Raw genomic sequence first — 27094 nt, 5'->3', positions numbered from 1 at the left:
GTCAGTGAAAGAAATATTGAGGCATGTACAATGTGGGCCGAGCCTCCAAATGACGGGCCCACAAATCATGGGCCGATCCCACCATCTTCCCTCGAAATCGATCACTTTGAGATCTGTGCTCGGTTCTTTGACGTCTTCCTCTGCTCGAGTGCCTGGTGGAAGTTCTTGTGCTCTTCATCTCTCTTCGAGCATGGATAAACTAACTGTTCCAAGGCAACAGCAGAGGACTAGGGAGAGAGAGCGGAACGAAGCAGGTGCTTGCCATCGCCCTCCCTTCTCTAACTTTCATGTTCTTCACTGCGATGACAATTCACCTTTTCATGTGCCAGTGTTTGTAGAATGAGTCTGGGTAGCACAACAAAGACAAAAGACATTAGAGCGAGAGAGAGAGAGAGAGAGAGAGATCTTGGTGATGGTCTTTCTTTCCACCGTTCGCCACTGCGCTTTTGCGGCACGCGAGAGAAGGGAGGGAATGCTAACACCATGGGAAAACAGAGAGCAGCAAAAGCAAAAGCAAAAGCAGAAAAAGAGAAGTGGGTGGGGGAGTTGAACTCGGATGGGGAAATGGCAATCAACGGAAGCACATCAAACAAGCCGAAAAGACGGTCAAAGCCATCCTCGAAGACCACTTTCATCATTCGACAATCCACCAGTTTTCTTCCTTTCATTCAGCAATGGTGCACGAAAAACATTGCATGGATGCTTCCTCCCTCCTTATACCTATCCACTAAAAGAAGACTCAAAGAGGTTTCACTTCAGGCGAGAATTCTAGAAAAGCAATGGCTATTTTGCTAGTAGGTGATCATTGGAAGTGGATGTGATCGTTTCCTTCTTATCCATCCAAAGGTGGGAATGGAGTCCTTCGCCTTCCGTTATCATTTTGGTGTCCATTGGCACAGTGACTCCCCCCCCCCCCCCCCTCAAACTGCAGCGGCCTTCGCGGCGGGCCGTCATTCTGATTCAGGCCCCGACGTCCGCCCTGGCGACCGGTACTGCTCCTGCGCTGCACGCAACTTCGCCAGCCGCTCCAGCTTCTTCGAGTGCGGCCCTGAAAGAGGACTCCGTCGTCGGCTTTGACGGGAAAGTACTCGCAACGATAGAGGGGATCAAGGAACACTATAGGGGTTCAATCCTCCTAGGCATTGTAATTATAGATAAATCTTATATTGAAAGAGATAAGGTTATATGCTTATATAAGACTTCAAACCTTAGTTCTAGGATTCCTTCTAAGTGAGTTATTCCTAATAAAAAGGGAGGGGAGAGGGCGATGATTAAAAAATTCAAATGTTCAAATATAAACTTTATAAGATAGAGACAATTAGATAGGATTTAGGTTTTTATTAACTGATTTTTGGTTGAATAAAACTCAACCCTGCTAGGGTCCTATCACGACATCGCGAGAGTACTACATCGATGTTGGCGATAGAGATGACAGGTGACAATATAGAAATTGGGTCAAAAAAATAAAATCTTGTAAGGAGATTATTCAAATAAATATTATATAAAATCAGTTAACTCACAAATACTAACTTTCAAAGTAATTAAAGATATTGGAAGATATAAAGATATTAATCCTTTATACATAAGGGTATCGACTTACTTAAAATTAAAATTTATTTATATATTATATATTAAATATTAAATTAATTATGAAATATCTATTTGCGGATCTCAAAATTTATGCTTCTTTCAGGGTTTATAGAAAAATAAAAATAGAAGAAAGCAGTGGACGGTAGAGATTAGGTGGTGATGAAAGCGACGACATGCGACGGCATCGTCCACCCATCTGCGACGCTCTTGTATGGAACAACGTGGGAGCCTTCAAATCCACCGGTTGCTTTCCACCTCTGTCGCAGGTTTATGTTAAAAGTCTCTTCTTTTCAGTCGTCAGATCAGATGATCACTCACATCTACGTTCTAATGGATACATGCTTTCGCAGTTGACTGCGTCAGCTATCCTTGCCCTACTTCCACCTACCTCCCGCCCTCGCAAACGTCGTAACTATGGCGACCGCGAGATGATCCTCGCTTCCCGTCTCCTCAAGCGAATTCCTCTCGCTTTATACCTGAGACCGCGAAGTCCTTCTTCAAGAACCTTAATTCCACCTCACGAAGGATTCGATCGTCCTCCTTCTCGTCGCTACGGGGCTGCCATGTCCATCAGTCTTCGATCTCACGCCTTCGCCGGAAATCCGCTGAGATCCAGCCACCCCAAGTCGGAGGGATCGTCCTCCCCTAGTTCCGCCCTTGACGCCCTCAAATCCATCCTCTCTGGTTCGGCCGATGGGTCCTCGGAAGTTGCCAGGGTGTTGCCTTTCAAAAAGGGCAGACCTTTGGCCCGCTCCGTCGACTCCACGTCGGGTTCGGCGCCAAGGTGGAATCTTGGGTGGGTTTCTGCCGCGAAGTTTGGGGACTTGGCGGCCGAATCCTTCGTCTACTTGGGTTCGGGCCCCGTGGAGGAAGCTGGCACCGTTTATTGGGCGGTTGACGTCTCTGACGCGGGCAATGTTGAGCTGGGAGGCGGCGGCAATGGGTTGTGCTTCGTGGAGTTGAGGACGATGATGGTTGCTACCGATTGGGCCGATGCGGATGCGATGGGGGAGCTGGCCATTGCCGGACATGTAAGCTGTTCTTCTGCTATGATCTTTTGTGGTCTCTGTATGGGAATTGATCAAATAAGGGACAAAAGTCGCCATATTGAAGAACGTCGGAACGAAGTATACCAGCCAAAGCTGATCGCTTTTACTTCGGAATTAATCAATTCATACTCTTAGTTTCATGCTGTGAACAAAAATGCTACCGAGTTCCTGATGTAAGTAGTACTATGGTAATCTCGGTTCTTGATGAAGAACATTCCTCTTTTCCCACTTAATGATGATAGTGTGGCTACATGTCCCCACATATATTTAAACTATTCATTATATTTGGCATCATATAATTTCCGTTTGCTCTCTTAGCAACCATCTTTAGCTGTTCTTGTTTCCTGTTGTTATTCTTTCGTTGTCATGATGATGTGGCTCATAACTAGAAGTTCCGGACTTCTCCCATCTTATCTTGGACCAGGCACGATCACTGCTAGAGTGGCACGATGTGTCACGTTTTTGTGGGCACTGTGGAGCTCGCACAGTTTCCACCGATGCAGGGAGGCGGAAGCAATGCACGAATGGGTCCTGCAAGAAGAGAATTTATCCGCGAGTTGATCCTGTATAGTTTGATCCCTCTACTTCCATCACTGTTGAATTGTTCTGTTGGTGCTCACTCTTGTCGCATGGCTAATAATCTCAAGTAGGTGGTCATTATGCTCGTGATTGACAAGGAGAATGATCGTGCACTGTTGAGCCACCAATCGAGGTTTGTGCCCCGCATGTGGAGTTGTCTTGCTGGTTTTATAGAGGTACTGATACCTTAATTTAAGTCAGAATGATGACATGTGTATGTCCACTCCGAGATATATGAACTATTTGTGATGCAAGTTGAAATGAGATTATCTAGACTGTAACAGCTAACTGCTTAATTTTCTTAGCCAGGAGAGAGCTTAGAAGAGGCAGTAAGAAGAGAAACTAGGGAAGAGACTGGTATTGAAGTGGGTGAAGTTGCTTACCATAGCTCACAGCCATGGCCTGGTATCGACCTATCTCTCCATTTTGTGTTCCCAAACATGCAACATAATGTCTAGAGATTGGGTTTTATGAAAAGAATAATGAGTGAACATTCTCAAAGATTGTCTTACTTCTGTCTCTTCTTCTTATAAATATTTTTGAACAATGAATTGGCAAGAATTTGAAATCAAGCTATAGAATTTTACAGTCAGTTAATGGTGCTTGGGTATTAGATTCATATAATTGTAGAATCAGATGGGTCTTACAAATGCAATTTCTGTTAAGCAAGAAGCAGCACCAGTTTCTTGAGCTCAATTTGATGGAATTGCAATCACCATATCCAATCTTTTATTCTTGGTCGAAGAAACTCATTGAAAGGTTAGAAATGGATGATGAACAGAAACTTTTAACAGATTATTTTTTCAGTGAGTTAGATATTCCAATTATATGTTCAGTTATTAATATACAGAATGTTTTATGCTGAGGTACCACCCTAGACATGCGAACTGAATGCTTGATTTCTAAAATATGTAGGATACTAGAACCATCATCTGAGAAAGCCATATGGATATATCTGACCATAAATTGTTTTATTCTATAAGTAAAGCCTTAAATGTGGCTGATGTGAATGCATTCATCGAAGACTTAAATCTTGATCTTGACTGTTGTTGTTATTTCTTTTCAGAACAGCTAGAAGCCAAGGAAGATACTCTATCATAATAGGAAATGTTTGTTCTAGTAATAGCAAAAGTCGACTTACCTTTCAGTTACAAACTCAGAAAACATCTATGCATCAAGAACTAAATGACTGATTTTGTTTATTGTTTCTTCAGTTGATTGCCTGTTTGCTCTTTGTTTGTCTGTACTGTGATAAAATAGTGTTTTTGCTTACCATGAACAATGACAATGAAGTCCACATTCGTATTTTTTAGCTTGCAAATGAAGTTTATACAATTTTATGACTTACATATAATAGAAACAAATGTACCCGAGATTTTCTACGACTATTGGTTTCAGTTAAATGTAGTCCATGAAAAGATCCAAAGTCATAAAAAGGAAGATGTGAATATTTTCAATTATAAAAAATCGTATGTAGTCAAGCATCTTAAAGGCACTTTTGTATCTGAGATGCACTCAACTGAATGAAATGCTGTGATTTTTTCTGACATTTAAATACACTGAAGTATATAGTCACGTGGTTCATATTTCAATGGGAAACAACTATTCAAGAAAATAAATGAAATAACATGAGGATGTTTTAGCTTTATGCTTATTTTTTTTTACCATTCTAAATCAAAGACAAGCATGCACAAACAAAATTGACGAAGTTTTATATTTTCTCAGTTGGGCCTAGCAGTATGCCAAGTCAGTTGATGGTGGGGTTCTTTGCATATGCCAAATCATTTGATATTCATGTGGACAAGGTGGAGCTAGAAGGTAAGTATATTCAGTAGTTTTCATAGAAAGTGGCAACTACGACAATGCAGCAGAAATATACTATATACTTCTTTTCTTCAGATGCTCAGTGGCACAAAAGAGAGGATGTCAAAAAGGCACTTACTTTTGCCGAATATGAGAAAGCTCAAAAGACAGCTGCCTTGAAGGTCAACCAAATGTGCGGGGGTGTCGAGAGAGGTCAGAACTTATCTTCAGACTTTAACGTGGAAAGTGGAGAACTCGCACCGATGTTTGTTCCTGGACCCTATGCCATCGCTCATCATTTGATATCTTCATGGGTTCATGAAGGTGCAAATTGCAACCATGGGCTACCTAAGCAATTAAATTCTCTGTCCAACTTATGATTCTGCTGATTATTTCCCTGGTCCTTTCTTCCAAATAGAATCTATCCAGATGCAACTATACCAATTGTGCACCAATATCACTTGATCCATTGGTACATGTGTCCTCTTTTGTATTAACCTTATGGATGTTTCAAATCTGTTTCTCCAATGCATCATGTGTTCTAGAAGTCATATGTTCTTTGTACCCCAGGTTTGAACCTGGAAAATAATTGGCAAGTGCATCATGCTATTTAATCTTTGCAAAGACAGTTTCTGGGAAGCTTCTTTTGTTCTCCATTATCTACCTAGGAGTTTATATTTTACTTACTGTTGTAAGACATGCTGGATGTTTCACTGGATGCATTTTCATAATGTTTTGTGTGCCTAGGATAAGGGTAGCTAATATTCAAATTATTCTTCTCTCTCTCTCTCTCTCTCTCTCTCTCTCTCCCTCTCAGTTGGACTTTCCTTGAATGCCTGTGTACATTTGGAGGACAGCAGGTGAGGCATCTTCATTGTCAAAATTATGGAGACGGCTCTTTTTACTTGCAAAAATCTGCCTAAGAAAAGACCCTTGCAGCTGTCAAACTCTATCTATTATGAAAGTCTGTCTAGCTTCTTTTGATTGATCTCTGCACCTAGACCTGTGGGATTCTTCATGTTAATGTTTGGCAAGTGCTTAAAGATTCATCCTGGGTACCTGGACATTTCCAAGTGATGAAAGGAGTCTAAATTGTGCAGAGCAAGTGTCCATGAAGGAAGATGGGTTCTGCAACGAGGAAAAGGATGCCCATAGAAAGAGGAAAGCGACAAAGAAAGATGCAGTGAAGGCACATGAATGCTCGTCCACTCCTCAGTGGACCACTGAAGAAAGTAACTTGATTGCTGTTGGCAACATCTACCAAGTATACATGCATCTTGTAAGAAAACAGAGAAGAATTGAACCTGGCTTTCTTGCTGAGGGTGCATGGTTCTGATCCTTTAAGACACCATTGTCTCTGCACAGTGCCATTCTCTTTGCTGGTCAACTTTTCTGGACACAGGGTGAGAGGTGATTTGAAGTCTAAAGACAAAAACGAGGAGTCATTTTCTCTCTCTGCAAGTTTTCATTCTTCTAATTCAATTCTCCAACTACTTTTCCCAGCAATCATTTCAGTGGAAAGAGAATGCCCAACTATGGCTCATAAAAATCCAGGTGTTATCAAGTCATTTCACAACCTCATGGCTGATGTGGGAAATGTGAAGGATGCATGACCAACCAAGAATTATTCCCATCCTGTGGACAGATCAACATAGGAGGGCATGTCAAGTCCAAATCTCCTCTCCTCTGCTGTATTATCCATGTCCAAAGAGTGCTCTCATTTAGATTGTAGCATTCATCAAGCAATTCCCATCCTTGAAAAACCAATACAATTCCCATCCATGTGAGAGATACCATGCATTTTACATTCTAGGAAAAAAGGAATTTTAGTACCTAAATGATCATTTCTCAATTACTAATTAATACAATATAAGAAGATGATTATCTCACTCGTGAGTTTTTCGTTAACGTATTATTGCATAATCAATAAGTGTTTAAATTCATACAATATGTGTTAAAAAAAATTGCACTTACAAATATTTTGAGATTCAAATAATTTTTATTTTCATTTTCCGAGGAAAGATATTTATTTTCTTCTTATGAACAAACAATAAAACAACAATAAAATCATAAGTCTCAATTATTTATTTTTTTATTACAGTTAAATTTTTTATGTTTTATCATCTATGGTGAGATAATTAAATTTAATATAATTTTGATAATTAATTATGATTTTTACCTTATGGTGGACCAATGGTCCCCATTATCTTAAAGAGACAAAGAGGGACACTCAACTAAATCTAAGGAAAAGGAAAAGTATGTTGTGTAAAACCCTTTAATAAATCATATAAAGAACATTAAAAAGAAGGGAAAAATAGATATATGCTCAAGAAAAAAATAATGGAGGTATGTTATTATTATTAATGACCAAACCGTGAAGACCGGATTCAATGCACGGGGCTTATCGATCACTAGATTTGATATGAATCGAACGGTCAGTAACTCTCCACGCTCGCCGCCTGCGCACCTTTGGATTCCCCCCTGGGTTTCGTGGCTCCTCCTTCGTCCACGATCACGCACTCTCTACTGTCCGATGCTCCCACATCGGACGGCTAGAATCGCGCCTTTAAACCCCGAAACCCCCCATTGATATCACCAGCCCATCCTCCTCCCCCCTCCTCCTTCCTTCCCGAAAGGTGGGAGAGAGAGAGAGAGAGAGAGAGAGAGAGAGAGAGACTTTTCCTTCCACTCTGTAGATCTGTTCCCTCTATAGGGAGGAGGAGGAGGAGGGGAAGGATGCTGCAGGATCAGACTACCAGCTCACTTCCTTCGAGCAGCGAGAGGTCCTCGAGTTCTGCCCCCCAGATGGAAGTCAAAGAAGGCAATCTTCTTCTTTTGTATTGATTCTCATGGATTTTGCGGAAAAATCGCTTTTTTAAAGGAGCTTGTGCTTTCCCAGTCCAAGATGAAGATATTTTTCGGTTTAATTCGACCAATGTACCTTTTTCGCCGTTTTTTGCTTCGTCAAAATTGCGTTTTTTTTAAAAAATGAGGGATTTTTGTTGTTTTGCTGTTCTTGTTCGTGCTGCCTTGTGGAGTTTTGATCTTTTTTCTTGACGTGATGGCGAAATTGGGCTTTTCTTGGGTCCCCTGATTCAGGAATGGAGAGCGACGAGGAGATCAGGAGAGTGCCGGAATTCGGGTTCGAGCCGGCCGGTGCATCGACCTCCGGCAGAGAGGCCGGCTCGACGGCTGGTCCGGACCGGGCCCAGTCTGCCGCCCAGGGCGGCCAGCGGCGGCGAGGGAGGAGCCCGGCCGACAAGGAGCACAAGCGGCTGAAGAGGTTTGGATAACGTTTAATCCATCGGGAATTTTGGGAATGACTTTTGTCTTGTCTTTTACTGTATGATGTGTCTTGTCCAACAAAAGGCTGCTGAGGAATAGAGTGTCAGCCCAGCAAGCCAGGGAGAGGAAGAAGGCTTACCTGAATGATTTGGAGGCCAAGGTGAAGGATTTGGAGGCCAAGAACTCAGAACTGGAGGAGAGGATGTCCACATTGCAGAATGAGAACAACATGCTGAGACAAGTTTGTCTTCTCGACTCTAATAACATTCATTGTCATAGCCACTATACTTATCGCCACTTGTTGCTTCGAGTTAAACAAGACCTGATTTTTTCTGGTTCATTTTTCTACCTGTCAAAGATGAACATACTTTTAGATTCACCGCATGATGAATGCATAATTCGAGCCATATAGCTTTCTTCATCAAGCTACCAAAACTTGCCTGTTATGTGTGTGTATATATATATCATATTACAATGACTTCCTGAACCTAGAGTTGTTTACTTCTCTTAAACCTATGGTTTGTAAACACTGTTATCACCAAAGTCAGTTCCTTAAAGGGATGACAGGCACGACTCGACCTAGGGTAGTGTCGAGATCCTCCCAAGTGCCTGCAGGAGTCTGATGTCAGGTTTTCTGACTCGGATCTTTCCGATGCTTAAATTAGTGAAGTTCCAAGGTGGAGTATGTGGATAGTCCGAAGAGCCTAATATCTTGCGGTTAGTGAAGAACTTTTTGAAGTAGGATAATTCGGGGAATATTTTCGGTTGTGATGGCTGCTGATGTGAGATTTTGTCATTTCTTGCCATTTTGACATAGCAAATTCTGCACGGATCATTTTCAGTTCTCACAAGCACCTTTGAGTTGCTTGTATGAACCATTTGATGTTCTATACTCAGGCAATTTCTGCAGTTGCAGCCTAGCTGTATTGACTTGCACTTCGATCCAAAACATGTCCACAATGGTCCAACATGTGTGTTCTATGTTGCATTCATTTGCTAACAAAAACAAATAAACAAATGCATCATCATCTGTGAGAAAATCCAGATTTCTTACGATGAAGTTGGTGTTCATGGATAATTGAGTCATTTATAGCTACCGAAACCATGTAATCACCACTCGATTCACAGGACTGCTTCTGTGGCATGAGACTATTTGCTTTTTAAAAGACTTTTACCAAACAAAATTCTTTTGCTTGCGATTTTTGCTTTGTAAAAACATTATTCATGACTTTATTCGGCCATGAACTCTCATATGTTGCAGAAACATCGGAGTCTGTCATTTCATTATATCTTTAGCATCTTTAGTCGTGTTGTGAGGTATTAACCATGATTTATTTTGCTTTCGCTCGTGCTAATTGGATCATCCATCTGAAATCACTCGCGGTTATGAAACTCTTCTAACTTTGCAGCCTGTATTTCTCTTGCAGATCTTGAAAAATACTACGGTTAGCAGGAGAGGATCCAACAGCAGTGCCAATGGAGAAGGTCAGTAGGAGAATGATCCAAGCAAGACACATGCTGTCTCCCATTAACAAGTCTCATTAGTATTTTGTGGTGAAAGGGTTCAGAAATGACCAAGAAAAGGAAAGGCATCTATGATTGGATGTGTTGTGGAATTTGTATCAAGTAACAGCTTTTGTACATTATATTTCAGTGTTTTATTCTGAGATTAGTAAGAAAGTGAATTGTAATGCTGTGGAATTTGATTTGCTTTATGAGTTTTTGTGCCCCTCATTGTATAGCTCTTCATAAGATTTGGAAAACATTATCATTTGAAAAGATCCATGTCATTTTTAGATGTTAATTATTGTTTTTTTAATCAATTAATTATTTATAAATGTTAGTTGATACTTTAAATAACATCAAAAGTTAGCAGTATTATTTATACTATATATATATACACATATATATGTATGTATATATATATATACATACATACATATATATACATATATATACATACATATATATATATATACATATATATATACATATATATATATATACATATATACATATATACATATATATATATATACATATATATATATATACTATAAATAACAATATTTGGCGCGTAACAGACGCATCCCAATCACAGGTGAATCGGATTCCACGTTCAAGGTTGCTGGGGATCACACGGGTGTGAGTTGTGCTGGTTCTAATGGACGGTTGACGTGCGAATTGTATAATACTAAAAGTAGATGGAGTTGTAGGGGATCCCTCGTGTAATGCGCGAGTCGTTTGGGCTTTGGAATCGCCGAGTCTTGGTATGACTCGGACAAAGCTCGGGAGGGGCTGTGACTCAACTCGCCGAGTCCACAGAGTTATATACATGTATAAATATACATGTCGTATTATTTCTAGTGGTATATATAACGTATTTGTCTCTTTTCGGTTGTGGGCGCGCATTAGGGTTTCTCTCTCTCTCGTCTCTTGGCAGATTGTGAGCGAAACGAGCGTCGATGGAGGAGGTCACGGAAGGCATCAACAATCTCAGCGTCAACGCCGATTCCTACAAGAAGAACCGGATTCAAGTCTCGAATACGAAGAAGCCCCTCTTTTTCTATGTCAATCTCGCTAAGGTGCCAAACCCTAACCTTAGTTGATGTAGCCCCAGAATGAGAAGAAATTTCTTGGATTTTCCGGCGTTATATTTCATTTGTGCTTTTTCTCTTAATTTCGGCCTCAAGTTGATATCTTTTAGTGTCCATGATTGAGGTTCGGGTGCTCTGCGTATCTCTTATTCGTTGTAATAGTCGATAACTCTATGATACTTTTGGTTGCAGAGGTACATGCAGCAACACAATGAAGTGGAGCTTTCGGCTCTTGGAATGGGTATTGCTTCCTTGCTCTACTATTATCGTTCCTCCTATCAATGTTGGGTGTAACTGATTTCGCAATATATATCTTTTTCCGCACGAACAAGCACTATTCAAGTCTATATTTCTTTGGGCTATGGTCTTGGTAATTCTTCTTATGCTGAAACTAATTTGATGGATTGGACTCTCATTTATGTCTTAACAGGTAAATTGTGAGAATGGCATATGTGTAACAGAATTATTTTGCTACCAATTGTTATGATCTAATAGCCTGTCGGTTTATTATGCTCTTGTGCTTAGCTGATCAAGACACATATCCAGGCACATCTCCATGTCCAACAAACAATTAGAGCTATCGATGTTTCATAGGCTTCCTTTGGGTGATCCTTCACTTTTTTTCCCTTTGTAAAGTTCCACGGTGTTAATGCTTGACTGCTTGCTTTGTCTTGAGAAATTTTCTGGTGTCGAATTTTTTAATAATCAACTAGATATTCGTACGAGTTGGAGAATTGGAAGAAGAAAAGGAACTGGAATTCTCTGCTTATGTATATCGAGCTAACTTAAAAAAAGAAGAAGATGCAACGGAATCTTTCACTAGTGAAAACAATGTAGGAGATTTGTATGCTTACATTCTATCATTCGGAACTCATGGAATGTTCATGTTATCCAGTTGATGATGCCCTATCTACTGAGCTCAAACTCAAGTGAAATAAAAAATAATAATGTTGCTACAGTAGTTGCTTGTGTCTGAAAAGTTAAATTTCTAGTTGACACAGACAGAGGATACTTATGCTGATGTAGTTTGCTTGTAACAAATTTCACCTTACCATGGATGATCATTTGTTATCGTGCATTCGTTGAACTTTTCAGCCATCGCAACTGTAGTCACCATTGCTGAGATTCTCAAAAACAACGGTCTCGCTGTTGAGAGGAGTAAGATTTTGGATTCTCATTTTCACCTGTTAGATTACAATTTGGAAAGAATACCAGAGTCGAGGCTCTTTATAGTTAATTTTTTTTTCGAAAACAAATCTGCAGAGATTATGACGTCTATGGTTGATGTGAAGGATGAATCCAGGGGACGACCTATGCAGAAAGCAAAGGTAAGACTTGCTAGAATTATGATGACTCATAGTTGTGCTTGATTCGAGTCTCCTGCACAGATTGAGATATTGCTAGGGAAGACGGAAAACTTCGATGAGTTGATGGCTGCAGCAACAGAGAGAGATGCTGAAGATGGTGAGGAGCAGAACTGAACGAATGAATCCCATCTCTGTTTTTGTTTTCTTGGGTTGACTGAACAATATTGTTATTTACCTTGTGGGTTATTTCTGTGAATTAAAGAACATATTTGTTTTTTCTCATTATTTATGATCAAGGTTATTTGATTGATGTCATTTTCTTCGAGTTGATGGCAACACATTTGTTTCGTCTCAATTGATGCTTGCTGGTTAGATTTGTCTCAATTGATGCTTGCTGGTTAGATTCGTCGGGGACTAAATTTTAAGCGACTTGCAACTGAGAAATCAAATTGATGAAAGGCTTTTTGTGCCTCCCGAAAGGGTAGGGTAGTTTAGGAGGCAATATTTGTTCATGCAAAACTTTGAATGCCAACGGCATCAAAGCTCATCATATTCTACATTTCATGTCATGTTCTTAGTCTTAATTATCATGTTTTAAGAACCACAATAGATCAATGATCGTTGCCACAGATGAACTGTCATTGCCTTCATATGTCATGTTCTTAATCTTAATTATCATGTTATAAGAACCACAATAGATCAATGATCGTTGCCACAGATGAACAGTCATTGCCATCCACCTGTAAATGGACAAAAGCAGTCTCTTAAACTTACTTCAGCCAATAATATCAAGCACAAAACCGGACTCCTAGAAAAGCAATGATATAGAAGGCAAAGAACAAGAAGCAATGAAACTACTGTTCAGTTGTATTATCTAAACTACAGTTTATTGATGAGGAACAGAAAAGAAGTCTACAGTGATGGCAAAATTTTTCTCTTCTAATAAACTGATGACAACGACTGACTTATCAGCTACATTCTGCATCATTATTAAATATAATATTTTTAATCTAAAAAAAATCTAAACAACATGCGAAAAAACTTCAAGTGCTCGAAAGCTTCAAAATCTCTTAGTTCGTGGTTCCGTCATCTTTGTTAGGGGAATATAATAGAATTATGCATCCTCCTCTGCCTCGTCGATTAAGATCTTCTTGCGAGCCTCATAGCACATGAATGAGATCCCAGCAGCAGGCACCAACTTCATGCAGCTCGGCCCCAACCCTTTGTAGAGCCCTCCGATCCCTTCCTTCTCCAGTATGCTCAAGAGCACGTGAAGCATGTTCTTGTAGACCTTCCTGCCACCAACGGCTCCGACCTGCATATGCTTCCGAGCAACTTCGAGCGGAAATGTGGTGCTGCTGGAAAGAGCACCAGCTGCTGAACCAATCAGAAGAGTGGCAACATTGCCGATTTCCTCCATCTTGAATGTCTTTCTGTAAAGTTTCTTTAGGGTATCATAAGCAAAGTAATTAGTGGCAGCATACGGCATGACTCCTATGAGGCTTGGAGTAAGACCTCTGTACAGCTCCGAAGGACCTTCCTCACGTACGATCTTCAGGAAAGCATGTAGAAGATTGTCGTACATGTCTCTCTGCACAAGCGACACAAATAAAATGAAAAATGTATATGCAAGATAAACACTCGACGGGTTTTTGCGAACCTGTATAGTTAGTCGAGTCTTGAGTAGTTCCAAAGGATATGTACAGAGGGTTGAGCTGACTCCAGCAAATGCCCCTGCGACGACCGACGAGGGGATGGGAAGTTTGGGTAGTTCTCTATCCTTAGGGGTCAAAGCCTTCTTAGCTGTGTCATAAGCAAATAACTGCCAGGAGAACCGAAATAAGCATCTTATACAATGTACAAAACCATGCCAAAAATGTCAAAATAAAAAAGCCAGGACAAAATGTCGATTTCATAATTGACTTAACTATGCTAAACCATAAGGAGCTCAGAAACGCACAAGATGATTAGCAGAGACTGCATATGTATGCAACATCGTATGATCAAATTATTCAATTGTTTCTTTTCTCTTGTCCATAATAAGCACCTAAAAACATCATAGTGAATTCAAATAGTACATTGCTTTGACTTAATCAAGAACAAAAGGTGCCACATATCGACTCTTCCGAAACAAACACACAAGGATACTATCCATCATATCTGTACGATAAAAGATCCAGGTGCATCCTTCGGATAAGGACCGCAAAAACTTTTTCTTTTAAGAGTTCCAGGTTAACTAAAAAACTAATATAAGACAAATAAAAGAAAAAAGAGAAGGAACATGAGCCTAGCCAATAGAACTGTAAATTAGATGAATCTAGCACAATGGAGTGAACTTTACAAAATCCTTTTGTTCAGCATAAGGTAAGAAAATGCAGAAATTGCATATGGCCAACATAATCAAACTGAAAAGGAGCAAGAGATTAAGCCAACAGAGAAGTAACAAATGCTTCTTAACCTTCAAAAATAATTGCCATAAGACATCTCACAACTTTTTCCAGAAATCTTTATCGAGTAATAACGAGATAAACCACAAAAAAGAAGTTGACAGCATATAACTTTTATCAACCGGCACAAGGCTATAAACTCCTATGAAAGAAAGTATTAGTAAGGAACACACATATGATGTCTCAGAGCTGAACATGATTATTAAACCAGAAACATATCCGAGATAAGATCAACACAATCGATACCTCAATGGCCTTGCTTGGTGCAACACGGATGACATTGACAAAATTGCCACGGAAGAGCCCTTTCCGCCCCTCCGTCTTCATTATAGACTGGAGCACTTCTGCTGTTGAGTTCCCATTGCTTCCTACCATAAGATGCGTCCTGATCGTTTCCAAAGGCGCAACTGTGGTCCGTGACACTGCTCCAGCAATTGCTCCACTGACCAATCTTCTAAAATGGGGGTTTCCTATCCTAATCTCCACTTTCAACCCACCCTTCTTCTCATTCTTTCTAACCACTGCTTCCTCTATGACATCAGTCGCTTCAACTGCAGACGCGGTGGCAGCTCCCAGAACGCGACACCCAACCTCCGGGGACACATACTTCACGTAGAGATCAGTTCCCGGCACCTTTGCGCTGTCGTTTGTAGGCTTAGGAGAATTCGGAGAAACCCCGAAGCCAACTCCCATCTGCCCAACACTCGCAAACAAGCTATCAGAGCGGTAAAATCCCTCCTGGGGGTTCCATGAAAAGCCCAATCCTGGAAAGGGGAGAAGGAACGCATCACTCTTCTTCCCAACCGCAACCGCTTGCAACCTCTTGTCAGCCATTTCAATCTCAGTACAACAATTGGATTGACGATTACAGTACCAAAGCGTCCATATCCATCTCCCTTTGTTCGCAAGGTACAGTCGGTAACCAAATCCGAAGACAAATGTGAGGGCAAGAATGTAACATGGTAGCTGCTTTTTACCAAATCTGACAGTAAAAATACAGGAAATAAAAAGCCTTTCATTCAACAGAATCAGACAGTAAAAATATTAAGATTGCAACAAAAAAAAAAAAAAAAGAGCCGAAACACCTAAAATGCAAGATTTAGATGGAGGAATGAGAAACAGAGGAAACTGTAAAGATTGCAGCCAAAAAATGCGTCTTTTCGAGGAGAGGAACTCGAGCAGAATTCTGCGCTATGGCATCGCACAATGAAGCGGGAACCAAATTGCAAGTCAAAAAATGAATCAAACGATAATCCAAGAAAAGCACCGCCTTCCTTTTCGTGGTTGATATCCGAAACCAAAAAAAGATTCGTATGAGTCATCATCAGGTAAAGGCGGAGTTCGAACCAGATTTCGACAGAAGAATCCAAAAAACTCAATCGTACGACGGTCACCCGAACGCTCCACGCGAAGCAATCGGACGGCGGGCGAAGGAATCAACCCAGAATGAGAGAAATCGAAGCCCACAACTCCCTTCTCCTTCCAGTCGTTCCCCGCCCCTACTTATCGTAGATCTCGCCGTGGGCGGGCGAGCGGACGACAGAAGCGACGAGAGGGGACGGGCGAGAGAGATCAGCCTCGGCCTTCCGTCCGGTGCTTCTCCCCCCCCCCCCCCCTTTCCCTCCTTTATCCCGTCGTTGGAAGGGTTCAAGCAAAGAAGAGCATCAATATCTTGCTTTATCCCATAACTGCCCTTATCAAATGGTTCCATTCACGGCCTTCACAGCGATAAATAAAAGGTCGCATAGGGGTATAATTGTGCTATGACAGTATCTACGGCACATGTTAACCATCTTTTGATATGGCCATATTATCCCCATACCACAGCTGAGAGTCATCAATCCAAGGGGTAAACTAGTATTTTTAGTGCAACTCGGTGCTATACAATTAATTGAATCATAGGTTGATTTTTTGGAAAAAAAATGATTATATATAATTATATGCTATATTAAAAATAGAAATTATAAGATTATATAGTAAGAAAACTTTTTGGTTGTTAAAGATGAGAGAATAACTAATATAACATAGTTTTTTAGGTCAAATATATAAAATTATGAAGAATTTTTTTATGTAGTCATACCCAAATCCAATCTCTCTCTATCTCTCTCTCAATCAGACATAATGGTAAACGAGTTTGATGTGATTTTAATAAAAAATATATTATTATTTCTTAAATCATTTTCTTAACGATGTAGAAAAGAGAAAATTGATATTTTAATATGTCAATCTAAGCATTTTCTCTAATAAGATAATCGTAGAGTTAAAAAGATAACCCCTAAAATAAAAGCACGAGGACCAGGGGTCGCACCGCTTAGCTTTTGGAAATGGATTCATATGATCCACTCCGAATTAATACATACAAGTTATATCTTTGTATTGATAACTTATGACATGGTCTAACTTCAGTAGTCTTCCTTTTTTTATAATCGATGAAAGGATCATTATCTATCTAATCCAAAGCGATAATGAAAGTCAACTCAGGAGCATCCCCCAACGATTTGCCCTAGGCATCGGGGACACACACCAAGAAGCCATCTTCATTAATGCCTTCACTGTATATTGTAAGGGAGGTCTCGGCGAACGCAAGTCCAAGTCGCTCAACGCCCAAGTATAAAAATCAAGTCTCGAACCAAGTTGGGGCAAGTAGGAAAAAGACTCTCTACTCTCTTCATTATATTGCTGATACTATTATCTTTCTCCCTTTTTGTTTTCTTGACTTAAGCATTAGATAGGTCGAGTCGGGATACCTCATATAGGAGCATGTTGTGCAGGGTCATTAGTATAGATCGGAGGTGCAATTAGGAGGGGATTACCCAGCTCTCAAACCTAGCTTCATTGCTCGAAAAGTAAGTAGCTCTCGACAAACTGCTTCTCCGTATAGATTCTTTCGTCCTACCCACAACGATTGCTCTCCATATTAATTGAGATGAGTCATCATAAAGGGCCTATATTTTTAACAGAGAACCAATCGAACCGACTCACTAATGAACAATCTCTATGTGTTAACATTCTCTAATTCTTGTGATCCATATCTAATATCTCTTCATCCCAATAGATGGATATTTTATTAGCACTTGCCATTGAATAATTAACACATTGCATATTTCCCGTGAACTCAAAATATTTTTGGAAGGGATTATGATTTTAATTAATTTTATTTTTTAAAATTTCAAGTCTCGAAATATAATATTATATATAGGAAGAGGATACTCCAAAAAAGAATTAATAGAAGGCTCTAAAAAACCATTAATTATCATTTAAATCTTTTTTATCTATTTGATCGCCTAAATTAGTCTGACTCCCACTCGTTCACTAATTCAATTGATGGGTTGGGGATAAAACGGCAAGCCGTTTATATGTTTTTTATACAACCAATCCTAATTAATAATAGATATATCTTTTCATTTTCAATTTACATGGTCTTATACATCAAATTACTAAGATCAAAATTATTCAAAAATATCATATTCAATTAAGTATCTGATATTTGTAATGATCGGATCAACTTGATTTAGTTCGAGCCCGTAAGAAGTGTTCAGAAGTGATTAAGGGGGTCTCAAACACATGATATAAAGCTTACGTGATCAGTCCAACACCCAAATTAGTGATAAAAGGAAGCTGAGGCGAGTAAAACAGTAACAATCCTTATAATTTGTTAAACATAAAATAATATTTTATGAAATATTATTTAATAATTTATATTGGATTGATGTTCATGTGACAGATCAAGATCTTGACCATCTTGGTCTGACTAAGCTACCACTTGTCTAGTCCTAATTGGATGAATATTTTTCGTATTAGTATATAATTTGGTATAATACTTTGGATGTATATAAAAGGAAAAATGAATTATCTTGATATTATATATTTGGTGAAAATTCTAGCTGAATGACAGGTATATATCATCATTATTCTAAAATAGAGTTATGTGATCTAAGAGACTCAGAAAACCCACATGCTGTATGAGTAAGGAACAAAGACTTACAGCAACGCAGCCATGTTTGTAGAAGACGATCAAAACTTTGCTACAACTATATCCCAAACGAAGTGGCCATAAAGAGGCTGAGAAGCTCCACTAGCGGCAGGGAGAAAGCAAAGCAGCGTCAAATGTCACTGTGACGCGCTCATGCTGATCCGAAGATGGAGTTCAACGAATGGCGAGCGGTCGGCCAAAAGGATGTGACGTTAGTGCTCGAAGTCTCTCCAGCTGCTAATCCGCGGTTCCATTTTGAGCTGCGAGTGACCCCTCCATCAAAGGCATAATCCTCATCTATAGCTAATTAGATAAATATTTATTCTGATGACATATCACGGCACCATCAATAAGAAAAGGATCGATCTCCTTAGCTAATCATCCCCATGTCGACCTCATTTGTATATACCGTAGATAAAGCCTCGGTTCCGTAAAGGAACGATGTATCCCATAGGGAATGGAAATGACGGAAAGCTTGGGTAAGCCAGCCACCAACACGATTTCCACTATTGAATCTTATCGTGTGCAGCAGTGGATGAGGAAGAACAGATGATAGTATTAGTTTGAGCAATGGAGGTGCCGCCCACTCCCAAGTATAAATTTAGCCTGCAAGCTACTCAGCTGCAGGCAAAACGTACTCGGTGATGGAGAGAGAGCGGTGGGTGGCAGTGGCGATGCTCTTCGGTTTGATCTGCGACGTTTATCTCGTCACAGTTGCAGCAGATGTAGGGACAGCTACGTCATACGATCCTCCATATCTTCGTAAGACCACCTCCTCCTCCTTCTTCTTCGTCTTCACTGTTCATCTCACATGGCTTGGTTTACACTGGTGCAGCGACGAAATGCCCGGGCTACACCGAGGATCAACTGCCGGAGAATGGGCTTTTCGTGGCAGCAGGCAATGGCATGTGGGACAACGGCGCTGCCTGCGGCAGAAAGTACCAGCTCCGGTGCCTCAGCGGCGTCAGGCGGCCATGCAAGGACGGCTCCATCGTCGTCCAAGTGGTGGATTTCTGCAGAGTCAGCCCGTGTCCTTCGACCCTCGTCTTGTCGAACAGAGCCTTCGACGCTGTTTCCAAGATTCCAAACACAAAAATCAATGTCGAATACGCACAGTACTAATCCTCTCTTCCTCTCTCCTTTCTGCCAAATGGTGAGATGAAATCACGTCTCATTGTCACTGACTGCCGTGCGTCTGTTCTTTTCTTTGCAGAATATGATCTGGTGGTCAACGTAAGCAGTTCGGCGAAGCAGCAGCAGAATGCATGGCAGAAACGTACAAGGAAGCATTGTCGAACACAGCTCTATCTAAACTTGACGAAAGTACCATAAGATTATTTTGACATTAATGATAACGAATATAAATAATCTAAGATGGTTGCAGCAATAATTATATACAACACTGTGCAAAATGATCTATCAGAGCAGATCAATTGTTAATCGAACGGCGGATGTTGCATCCGGATACGTAGCGTTCCCGTTCCCGCCCATCTCACGAAAAGTTACTCCGTCGTTTGGACGGCTAAGATGAGCCGAATTACGCGCCTCCTGATGGCCGTTGAGGTCGGCCGCTTCCTGCGATGAATCGGACGTCTTCCTCTCGCTGCTTCGAACGCGAACCCTAATATGTCGATCCAAGGTAGGAGCAGATCGGTTCTTCCTCGAGGCGACAACTCGAAATCGATTTCCGTTCGCGTTTTGAGGTGGAAATCGATGTGGCGTGATATTTGGAGGAATCGGAAAGGAATGATCGCATTTCTTTCCCTCTCTTTGCAGGGGAATTAGGGTTCCAACTGAAATGCTGGTTGGTCACCAGGTATGGATGGGAACACGGACGCGGCTTTGAAGTGTCTTAGGATGGGAATGGAAGCCCTAGGTACAGGGGACCGGTCGCGTGCCCTCAAACTCCTCTCCGAGGCCTGCCGTCTCGACCCCTCTCTCCCACTCGATGATCTCCTTCCGCTACCGGTGGAATAGAATCTTCAAGATCCTACACAGAGGAGCAGGTGGCAATCGTTCATCAGATTAGGGAACAGAGAGATTACCACGAGATCCTGGGGTTCGAGCACGATTGCACGGTTGGGGATGTTCGCAGAGCATACCGGAAACTGTCGTTGAAGGTAAGGAGGCCTTCAAGGAAGTCTCTATGCCTTTCCAGTGCGTCAGCGAAGCGGAGAACCGGGAAAGGTACGATCTTTGTGGATCTGAAGAGCCTGCTCTTGGTACGGCCTCATCACGGCATGGCTTTGATGATGATGATTTCGACGCCGATGAGATGCTTAGGAGCTGAACCATTCTTTCTCGTTCGCATCCTTACGAGCGCAAAGTGGCGACTCCAAAGAGGGTATCGTACTTTGTGAAGTCGGAGAAGCATGAAGAAGAGTATCCCTTTGAGAGCTCAGAGCGATAGGCAATAGATCAGCAGGTTGAGAGGTAGTTTCTTGACAGGCTTGCTCAAAATTGTCAGCTCGAGCTGCAGCATCAACTGTGGGGTGTGTCCAACCAGACAACGCAATGTGACATGCTTCGCAAGTACGAAGAAAGAGTTGGCTGATATTATCTGACAGAGGTTCGTTTTCCTTTGTGCATTTGAAGGTTGATTTGTATTCTCAGTCAGTAATGTAGTCTCTTTTTGTCTGTTTGGCCTGCAAACAAAATGCAAGTTGGTTCAGTGAGATATATCATCAAGTGATCCAACTGTGATTGTTAATAACTTGCCTTACATTAAAGCATAGTTTGGAAGACAGCACAATAATTTCTTGTTTAAGACAGGAGAGTTCATAGTGATTGCTTCACAGTTATAATACAATGCAACTGAAAGGGTTGATACTGAAATAGGTTGGTTAACTGTCTCTAGCAATTTGCAAGGATGAGATACCTCAAGTATAAATGCCATGGGGCATATGTTGAAATGTCCCTCAATGATCAAACAAATAGTACATAAATTAGTCATTGAATGAATCTCTGCAGAACGAAGCCGCCCAAATATGCTGATACATTAGGGCGTTTAGTGACTTCTGAACACCAGATTTGATGTACTCGATATCGGCATTGATGGATAGTTGATGCCCACATGCAGATTGTAATCCACCAAGGCTTTACATACTAACTCTATCACCAATGAGATGCAAAATAAGTCATTATTTGCATAGATTCCTACCCTTTCCAGGTTATGACCTTCCGGGCAAGTAACAGATCTCCTGCACCTATTCACTGCTTTTGAGTTGACGAGGCTCAAGACAGCTCAAAGCATCATAGCTCAAGAAATTTACAACTCATATGATCAAATGCAATGCTTCTTATCAAAACCATCTGCTGAAAGCAGACCTGTTATTAGGGCTTTGACCCTCTGGGAACCTGCCCCAGGCCTCAGCTCAGTGGCATTCCTCACTGCAAATGGTAGATTATTGCCAGTATCCATCTTCAGATTGTCATACCATGCACTAGGCACAAAACCATCATGATCACGGCCCAAGAGCTCCTTGTCGATCTTGTCGAGTACCGGATCATCTCTGCCAAACTTCCTTGCGAATGGAGCATTACTGCTGACCATCCTTGAGAAGTCATTTAGTGTGAGAAGGTGAGGATGCTGCTTCGGAGGGTTATCCCAAGATATGAAGTGAAGGTCATGGTTGACTGTGGTGTTGCGGAACTCACGCGCATTGCAGATTACAGTGTGGAAATACCCCTCAGGAGATGACAGAAAGTTTGCATAATACATCAGAACTGTTCTTGGGAGGTTGTCCCACCCCCATAACAAGAACTCGATGAACTGATGAGAAAGCATCATCCAAGCAGAGCCTGCCAAGAAATCAATCATTAATGATCCAATTATTACTTTATAATTATGTTAACAATAGAACTACACCATCAACAACATGTTCTCTGCTATTTGAACATTTATCTTGTACAATAATAAAAAAGAAGCATTCATTACATACTGCTAAAACCCACACACGTCACCAAACATTTCTATGTGATAATAAAAGAATCAACATATCAAGATAAAGAATGAATTCTGTGCTATATTCAGATCCTCACCACTGCATAACAGGTATAACTGGCACAATAATCCCATAATATAGTTTCACAATGAGTTATATGAATATAAAAACCATCCAATGTGTTAAATGGCATGTTCAACTTCTTTAGGCGATCAAATAAGTAGCAATTGTATATTGGCAAAATCTACTTATTTTTTTACAATGAGAGGAGCTGGATTTTGAGCATCACAGAATAGCTAAGTTAATAGATTAACAAAAGATTGCAATGTACCAAAGCAAGTAGAAGTGAAAAGAAGGGAGAAAGGAAGATAACCAGAATTCAATAAATTGCAAATATCTTAGAGATCATGGTTCCATTTAAATCATATTTTGTAAACATATGAGAAACATTTCTCCTTTTGTGTATATCATCCATCTTTGATATAAAATTTCTATGCACCCAGAACATGATATCCAATATTGCTGATGACCTACAAGACATGGGATAATTAGTGTGATAATTATGATAACAAAGGCGAGATGAGAATAGGCTAGCCACATGTTAGCATCGTTTGATGCTAAAATATGAGGTTTCAACATTTGGGTTAAACTGGAGGTTTAATTTGCTCCATAATTTTTCACACTTTCTGAAGCATGTACAAATGAAAAATTTTGCTCACAGCTATGAGAATTTGTGAAACCCCTATGCAAATTCACAGCTATGAGAATTTGTGAAACCCCTATGCAAATTCTGATTATGAGACTTGTCACACAATATATTATGATGTGGGGAAATCTTGGAGAATCAAATCATTCTCCTGCTAATGGAAGCATGTGCAGCACCACATGTAAATGGCAAAAGCAAAAAATAATTTCCAATGACAAGCAGCATTAAATCTACATAGTTAAGTTCAAACAAAGAATTATAAAGAGAGCAGACACAAGAGTCCACTGTTATCCAAGTTATTACTGTAACAAGTTGGTACATAATTTGTCCTGGAGAAATAAATAAACTAAAAACGATCTGTTCTATGCATCATTTGAGAAAGCAGCCAAATGATAGCCTATTGAAGAAAATTACACTCAGAAATCATGGCCCAAAGGGGAAATTGTGAAGCCAAACACAAGGTAAATGTAAATCAAAGGCTTTGACATGCACCTATATCACCCTTCTCTCTTCATCTCTTGTTCTTCTCTCCCTCCTCTCTCATATTCAGAGCATCATGAACAAGGGCAGATCCCGTGAACCACCCCCATTTTCTCCAAAGATGATAAAATATCCATAACTAGTAATGAGTGTAGCTTATTACACTTCTGTCCTACAGTAAGCTCTTCTTCAACCTTGACCAGTTTTCTAATTTTTACCACATATTTACCTTGATGAGATTAAAGGCAAACAATTTAGCTTTTCACTGCATCATAAGGTAATTTTATGAACTAATAGGTCAGATAATCATAGAAATTGAACCCAGATGGTTTCCAAATACCTCTTTCAGCAACCTCTGTATTGTTTGCAGTGGCCGCGTACACCTTTGAGCCCCAGGATTTCTTTAATAAAGCGCCTAGGTCCTACCCTTGTTTTAAAGGATTCACCAATCTTAATCCAGATCCGCTGGATCAATTTAGAATTCCCAAAAAAAATGAAATCATTCAGCTAGAGCCAAACAATCCAAAAGTAGTTCAGAAGTCCCTACCAATTCCAGACTAACCTTGAGTAATGTCAGGTCAGGTCGCTTCCTTCCATTCCAACCCAAGCCATTGCAACCCAATCTAGGTAGTTGTAGATGGTTCTATCATAACCCATGCTAATTCCTCTTGACCTCGAAAACCATACTGTAGCCCATTTAAATTATGATCCTAGACTCTAGTATCAATCCTGATCCTAATCCTTGAAACTTTCCCTCACCTTTGGTAAACCTAAGGAGAAAAAGAATATACAAACACTTTAAAAACTAGCAAATAACTTCTCTTGCTTTAGATCAAATACTTGGTAAATTTTTAAATCCGGATTATTGGGATACTGAAATGCAACTCATATGTATATCCATGCAATATGTATGCAACTCATATGCATTTAACCATATCATATGCATATCTGTATGCTGACAAATCTTGTACTTGTATTATTCAAACCAAAAGCCAGACCTGTCACAACTTCTGCACAAAAAGTTGTTAATCATATTAGGTGCCATTGTACAAATATTGATTCACACAGATATGAATAGACCAACAAATATTCTGTGCACTGTTCAATCATCTGTAGCATAAAGCAGATGGTAACAAATTGCCAATCTCTGTATCATGGCCGCAGAAGGATCAATCTACCACAACTTTCTAGCTGCAACAGCCCATGACAGTAAATGGCCAATTAAATAACTGTCATAATTCCAAGTTTAAGCGGACAGTTGACAGTTGCCCACCATACAGGATTGTTTAAACAATCTCCAACATACACGCAACCTACTGTGAAATGCAGGATTTGCACAAGGGTATGCAAGATAGATATTACTATGAGTAATCTTATACACATGAACTATTGGGTTAGAATTAGATTTTGTACCTGTGAAGAGCTTGAATGCAGTGGGTACACTCCTTTTCTCAGAAATCCAAAACACATCTGTTTTTTGCGAGCTATAAAGCCCAGGGTCTATAATAACAGGCTTAGCCCTGTGATACCTGCACCACAGACCATACAATGACTTCTCAAGAATGAATTACTGAAACCAACTTTTTTTCAGAAAAGAACATCTAAAAAGAAGTACCACACAAAGATCCCAATCTAAGAATTAACATGTCTTACGTACTCCTTCCATCCAATGTCGCTAGTGTGCTCTATAAAGTTCAAGTCCCTCGGCAAACTTGATAGTGTGTACAACAGATCTGCCAAACAAAAGAACTGTTACTTCATTCTATCAGTATTGAATGGTACAAAAAATTAATAGTTACAAAGATAACTTCCATGAACTAAAAGTGTTTCCTAATTTATGAAGAACTACATTAGAAGCAAAGAAAGCTTATCTATCTAGAGCCAAACGTAGCACTTGATTTATATATTCTATAAATAATTAGAAGCATATGGAACAGGGGCGAGCTTGGTTCTCACAAGGATCTGCATACAAAATCCAGGCAAGGCTTATGTAACAAAATGAGAGCCATCCAGAGATCTAATTGTAAATACAACTTGTGTCAACATGCAGATGAGTGCTACACCGAGGTAGCATCTCTCAGAGGAATGTGAAGAAACAAATACACCAAGTAAATGTCTTGAGCGATGCCTAACCAACACACGATGATGCTCGAATTTGGAGAAAATACCCATTTAGAAATCCAATTAAAGCCCGGAAAGCAAGCAGAACAAGATCAAATTTCAGGAACAAATGTGTAGCGCCAAATTAGGAGACACCTATCGCTACTGCCCACACCAAATAATTGGGCAACGAATCATACCGTCCTGGGTGACGAGAGGGTAATCGGAGGCGCTGAGGTTGATAAACCAGTCCCAGTCGCCGGCCTCTTTGAGGAGGATGGCGGCGGCGTGGAGAGTGTTGGAGACCATGGTCGGACCACGGTAGGTGACCAGGTTGGCGCGGGAGACGACCCTAACGTTGCGGAAGCGGGTATAGACCGGGTCTTCCCGGACGATGGCGGTTAGCTCGAGGCGCTCCGCCGCGGAGGCCTCGAGATCGAGGTGGAGCACGTACTGGTTGACCGGGTGGTAGAGCGCGCGAAGGGTCCGCCGGAGGCTGGCGCCGTCACCGGCCGAGCCGGAGATTAGATAAGCGAGACGGGGGACCGGCCGAGCAGGGGCAGCGTCTGACAGCGGCCGGCTGCGGAGCTTGGACTCCACGAAAAGGGGATCGTCGCCGATAGGGGTCGGGATCTGGGAGAACGAGAGGAGGAGGAGGGCCTGGCGGGACAAGGAGGCGGCAGCGGAGGAGGAGAAGGACGAGGACGAGGAGAAGATGGAGGCGGAGATGAAGAGGGACGAGAGAAAGAAAGATGCGAGCAGGGGCACCACCCACTTTCCCCGTCGCTGTAGCTGCGGTGGTGGAAGCGGAGGAGGTGGCGGCTTCGTCTCCATGGCCCGGCGGCAGGGGGAGGGTGGCGAGGGGGTTGGATCGGAGCCGAAGTGGTCCCTCGGTCCTCCACTGCCTCCTTCCTGACCGCAGAACGGAGACCCGAATCCGTTACATTGGCGAGAAGGAGAGGGCGGAGGAGCCGGCATCGGTGTTGGGATTACGTGTGGAGTTAGGCGAGCGGGGGTGATTCCACTAATAGATGTCACTTGTCTTTGGGGTTGGTGACACGAGAACTGGTCGTATGTGGGGACGTGACAGACGGCGTGGGACGCGAGCCATGGACGTGACCGATGTCAAGCAGGACCGGGTGGTATGGCTACCGACATGCTCCAGCTCATTCTCTCGTGAGTTAAGTCATGAGTAATCAAGGCACGACGAGAAGGTGCGCTTACCGTCCTAGCG

At 41.1% G+C, this 27094-nt stretch overlaps 6 protein-coding genes across 7 annotated transcripts; 4 read left to right on the top strand and 2 right to left on the bottom strand.

Annotated features, from left to right (window-relative positions):
- The first annotated feature begins 1901 nt into the window (after positions 1-1901).
- LOC103969349 (nudix hydrolase 19, chloroplastic) lies at positions 1902-5660 on the top strand. Its single transcript, XM_009382849.3, has 6 exons — positions 1902-2621; positions 3064-3204; positions 3290-3394; positions 3524-3623; positions 4944-5036; positions 5118-5660. Exons 1-6 carry the CDS (start codon positions 1929-1931, stop codon positions 5399-5401), a joined length of 1416 nt encoding a protein of 471 aa, XP_009381124.3. The 5' UTR covers positions 1902-1928; the 3' UTR covers positions 5402-5660.
- Positions 5661-7620: 1960 nt separating this feature from the next.
- LOC135625370 (transcription factor HY5-like) lies at positions 7621-10021 on the top strand. Its single transcript, XM_065130089.1, has 4 exons — positions 7621-7842; positions 8121-8304; positions 8391-8547; positions 9734-10021. The coding sequence occupies exons 1-4, from the start codon at positions 7758-7760 to the stop codon at positions 9797-9799; spliced, it is 492 nt and encodes a 163-aa protein (XP_064986161.1). The 5' UTR covers positions 7621-7757; the 3' UTR covers positions 9800-10021.
- Positions 10022-10695: 674 nt separating this feature from the next.
- Positions 10696-12525, top strand: LOC135626050 (uncharacterized protein At2g34160-like). Its single transcript, XM_065131239.1, has 5 exons — positions 10696-10891; positions 11096-11144; positions 11999-12061; positions 12167-12231; positions 12292-12525. The coding sequence occupies exons 1-5, from the start codon at positions 10772-10774 to the stop codon at positions 12382-12384; spliced, it is 390 nt and encodes a 129-aa protein (XP_064987311.1). The 5' UTR covers positions 10696-10771; the 3' UTR covers positions 12385-12525.
- Positions 12526-13035: 510 nt separating this feature from the next.
- Positions 13036-16272, bottom strand: LOC135580874 (adenine nucleotide transporter BT1, chloroplastic/mitochondrial-like). Of its 2 annotated transcripts, none has more exons than XM_065130617.1 (4): positions 16005-16272; positions 14904-15639; positions 13871-14032; positions 13036-13801 (listed from the first exon to the last, which is right to left on the bottom strand). In XM_065130617.1, the coding sequence occupies exons 2-4, from the start codon at positions 15489-15491 to the stop codon at positions 13325-13327; spliced, it is 1227 nt and encodes a 408-aa protein (XP_064986689.1). In that variant the 5' UTR covers positions 15492-15639; positions 16005-16272; the 3' UTR covers positions 13036-13324. The 2 variants fall into 2 exon arrangements, with proteins under 2 accessions (XP_064986689.1, XP_064986690.1); XM_065130618.1 differs by having other exon boundaries at positions 16052-16272.
- Positions 16273-19274: 3002 nt separating this feature from the next.
- Positions 19275-21302, top strand: LOC135625369 (EG45-like domain containing protein). The gene is made up of 3 exons (XM_065130087.1): positions 19275-19392; positions 19466-19745; positions 19844-21302. Exons 1-3 carry the CDS (start codon positions 19275-19277, stop codon positions 19848-19850), a joined length of 405 nt encoding a protein of 134 aa, XP_064986159.1. The 3' UTR covers positions 19851-21302.
- A 210-nt stretch (positions 21303-21512) lies between these two features.
- LOC103969345 (beta-glucuronosyltransferase GlcAT14B) lies at positions 21513-26874 on the bottom strand. Its single transcript, XM_009382844.3, has 4 exons — positions 26061-26874; positions 25418-25493; positions 25174-25289; positions 21513-22431 (listed from the first exon to the last, which is right to left on the bottom strand). Exons 1-4 carry the CDS (start codon positions 26836-26838, stop codon positions 21914-21916), a joined length of 1488 nt encoding a protein of 495 aa, XP_009381119.2. The 5' UTR covers positions 26839-26874; the 3' UTR covers positions 21513-21913.
- Between the last annotated feature and the right edge of the window lie 220 nt (positions 26875-27094).

The sequence above is a fragment of the Musa acuminata genome, chromosome BXJ2-10, assembly GCF_036884655.1.
Source record: "Musa acuminata AAA Group cultivar baxijiao chromosome BXJ2-10, Cavendish_Baxijiao_AAA, whole genome shotgun sequence".
In the NCBI taxonomy this organism is placed as follows: domain Eukaryota; kingdom Viridiplantae; phylum Streptophyta; class Magnoliopsida; order Zingiberales; family Musaceae; genus Musa; species Musa acuminata.
The sequence above is the reverse complement of the archived record's forward strand: the minus strand, read 5'-3'. Positions and strand labels throughout refer to the sequence as shown.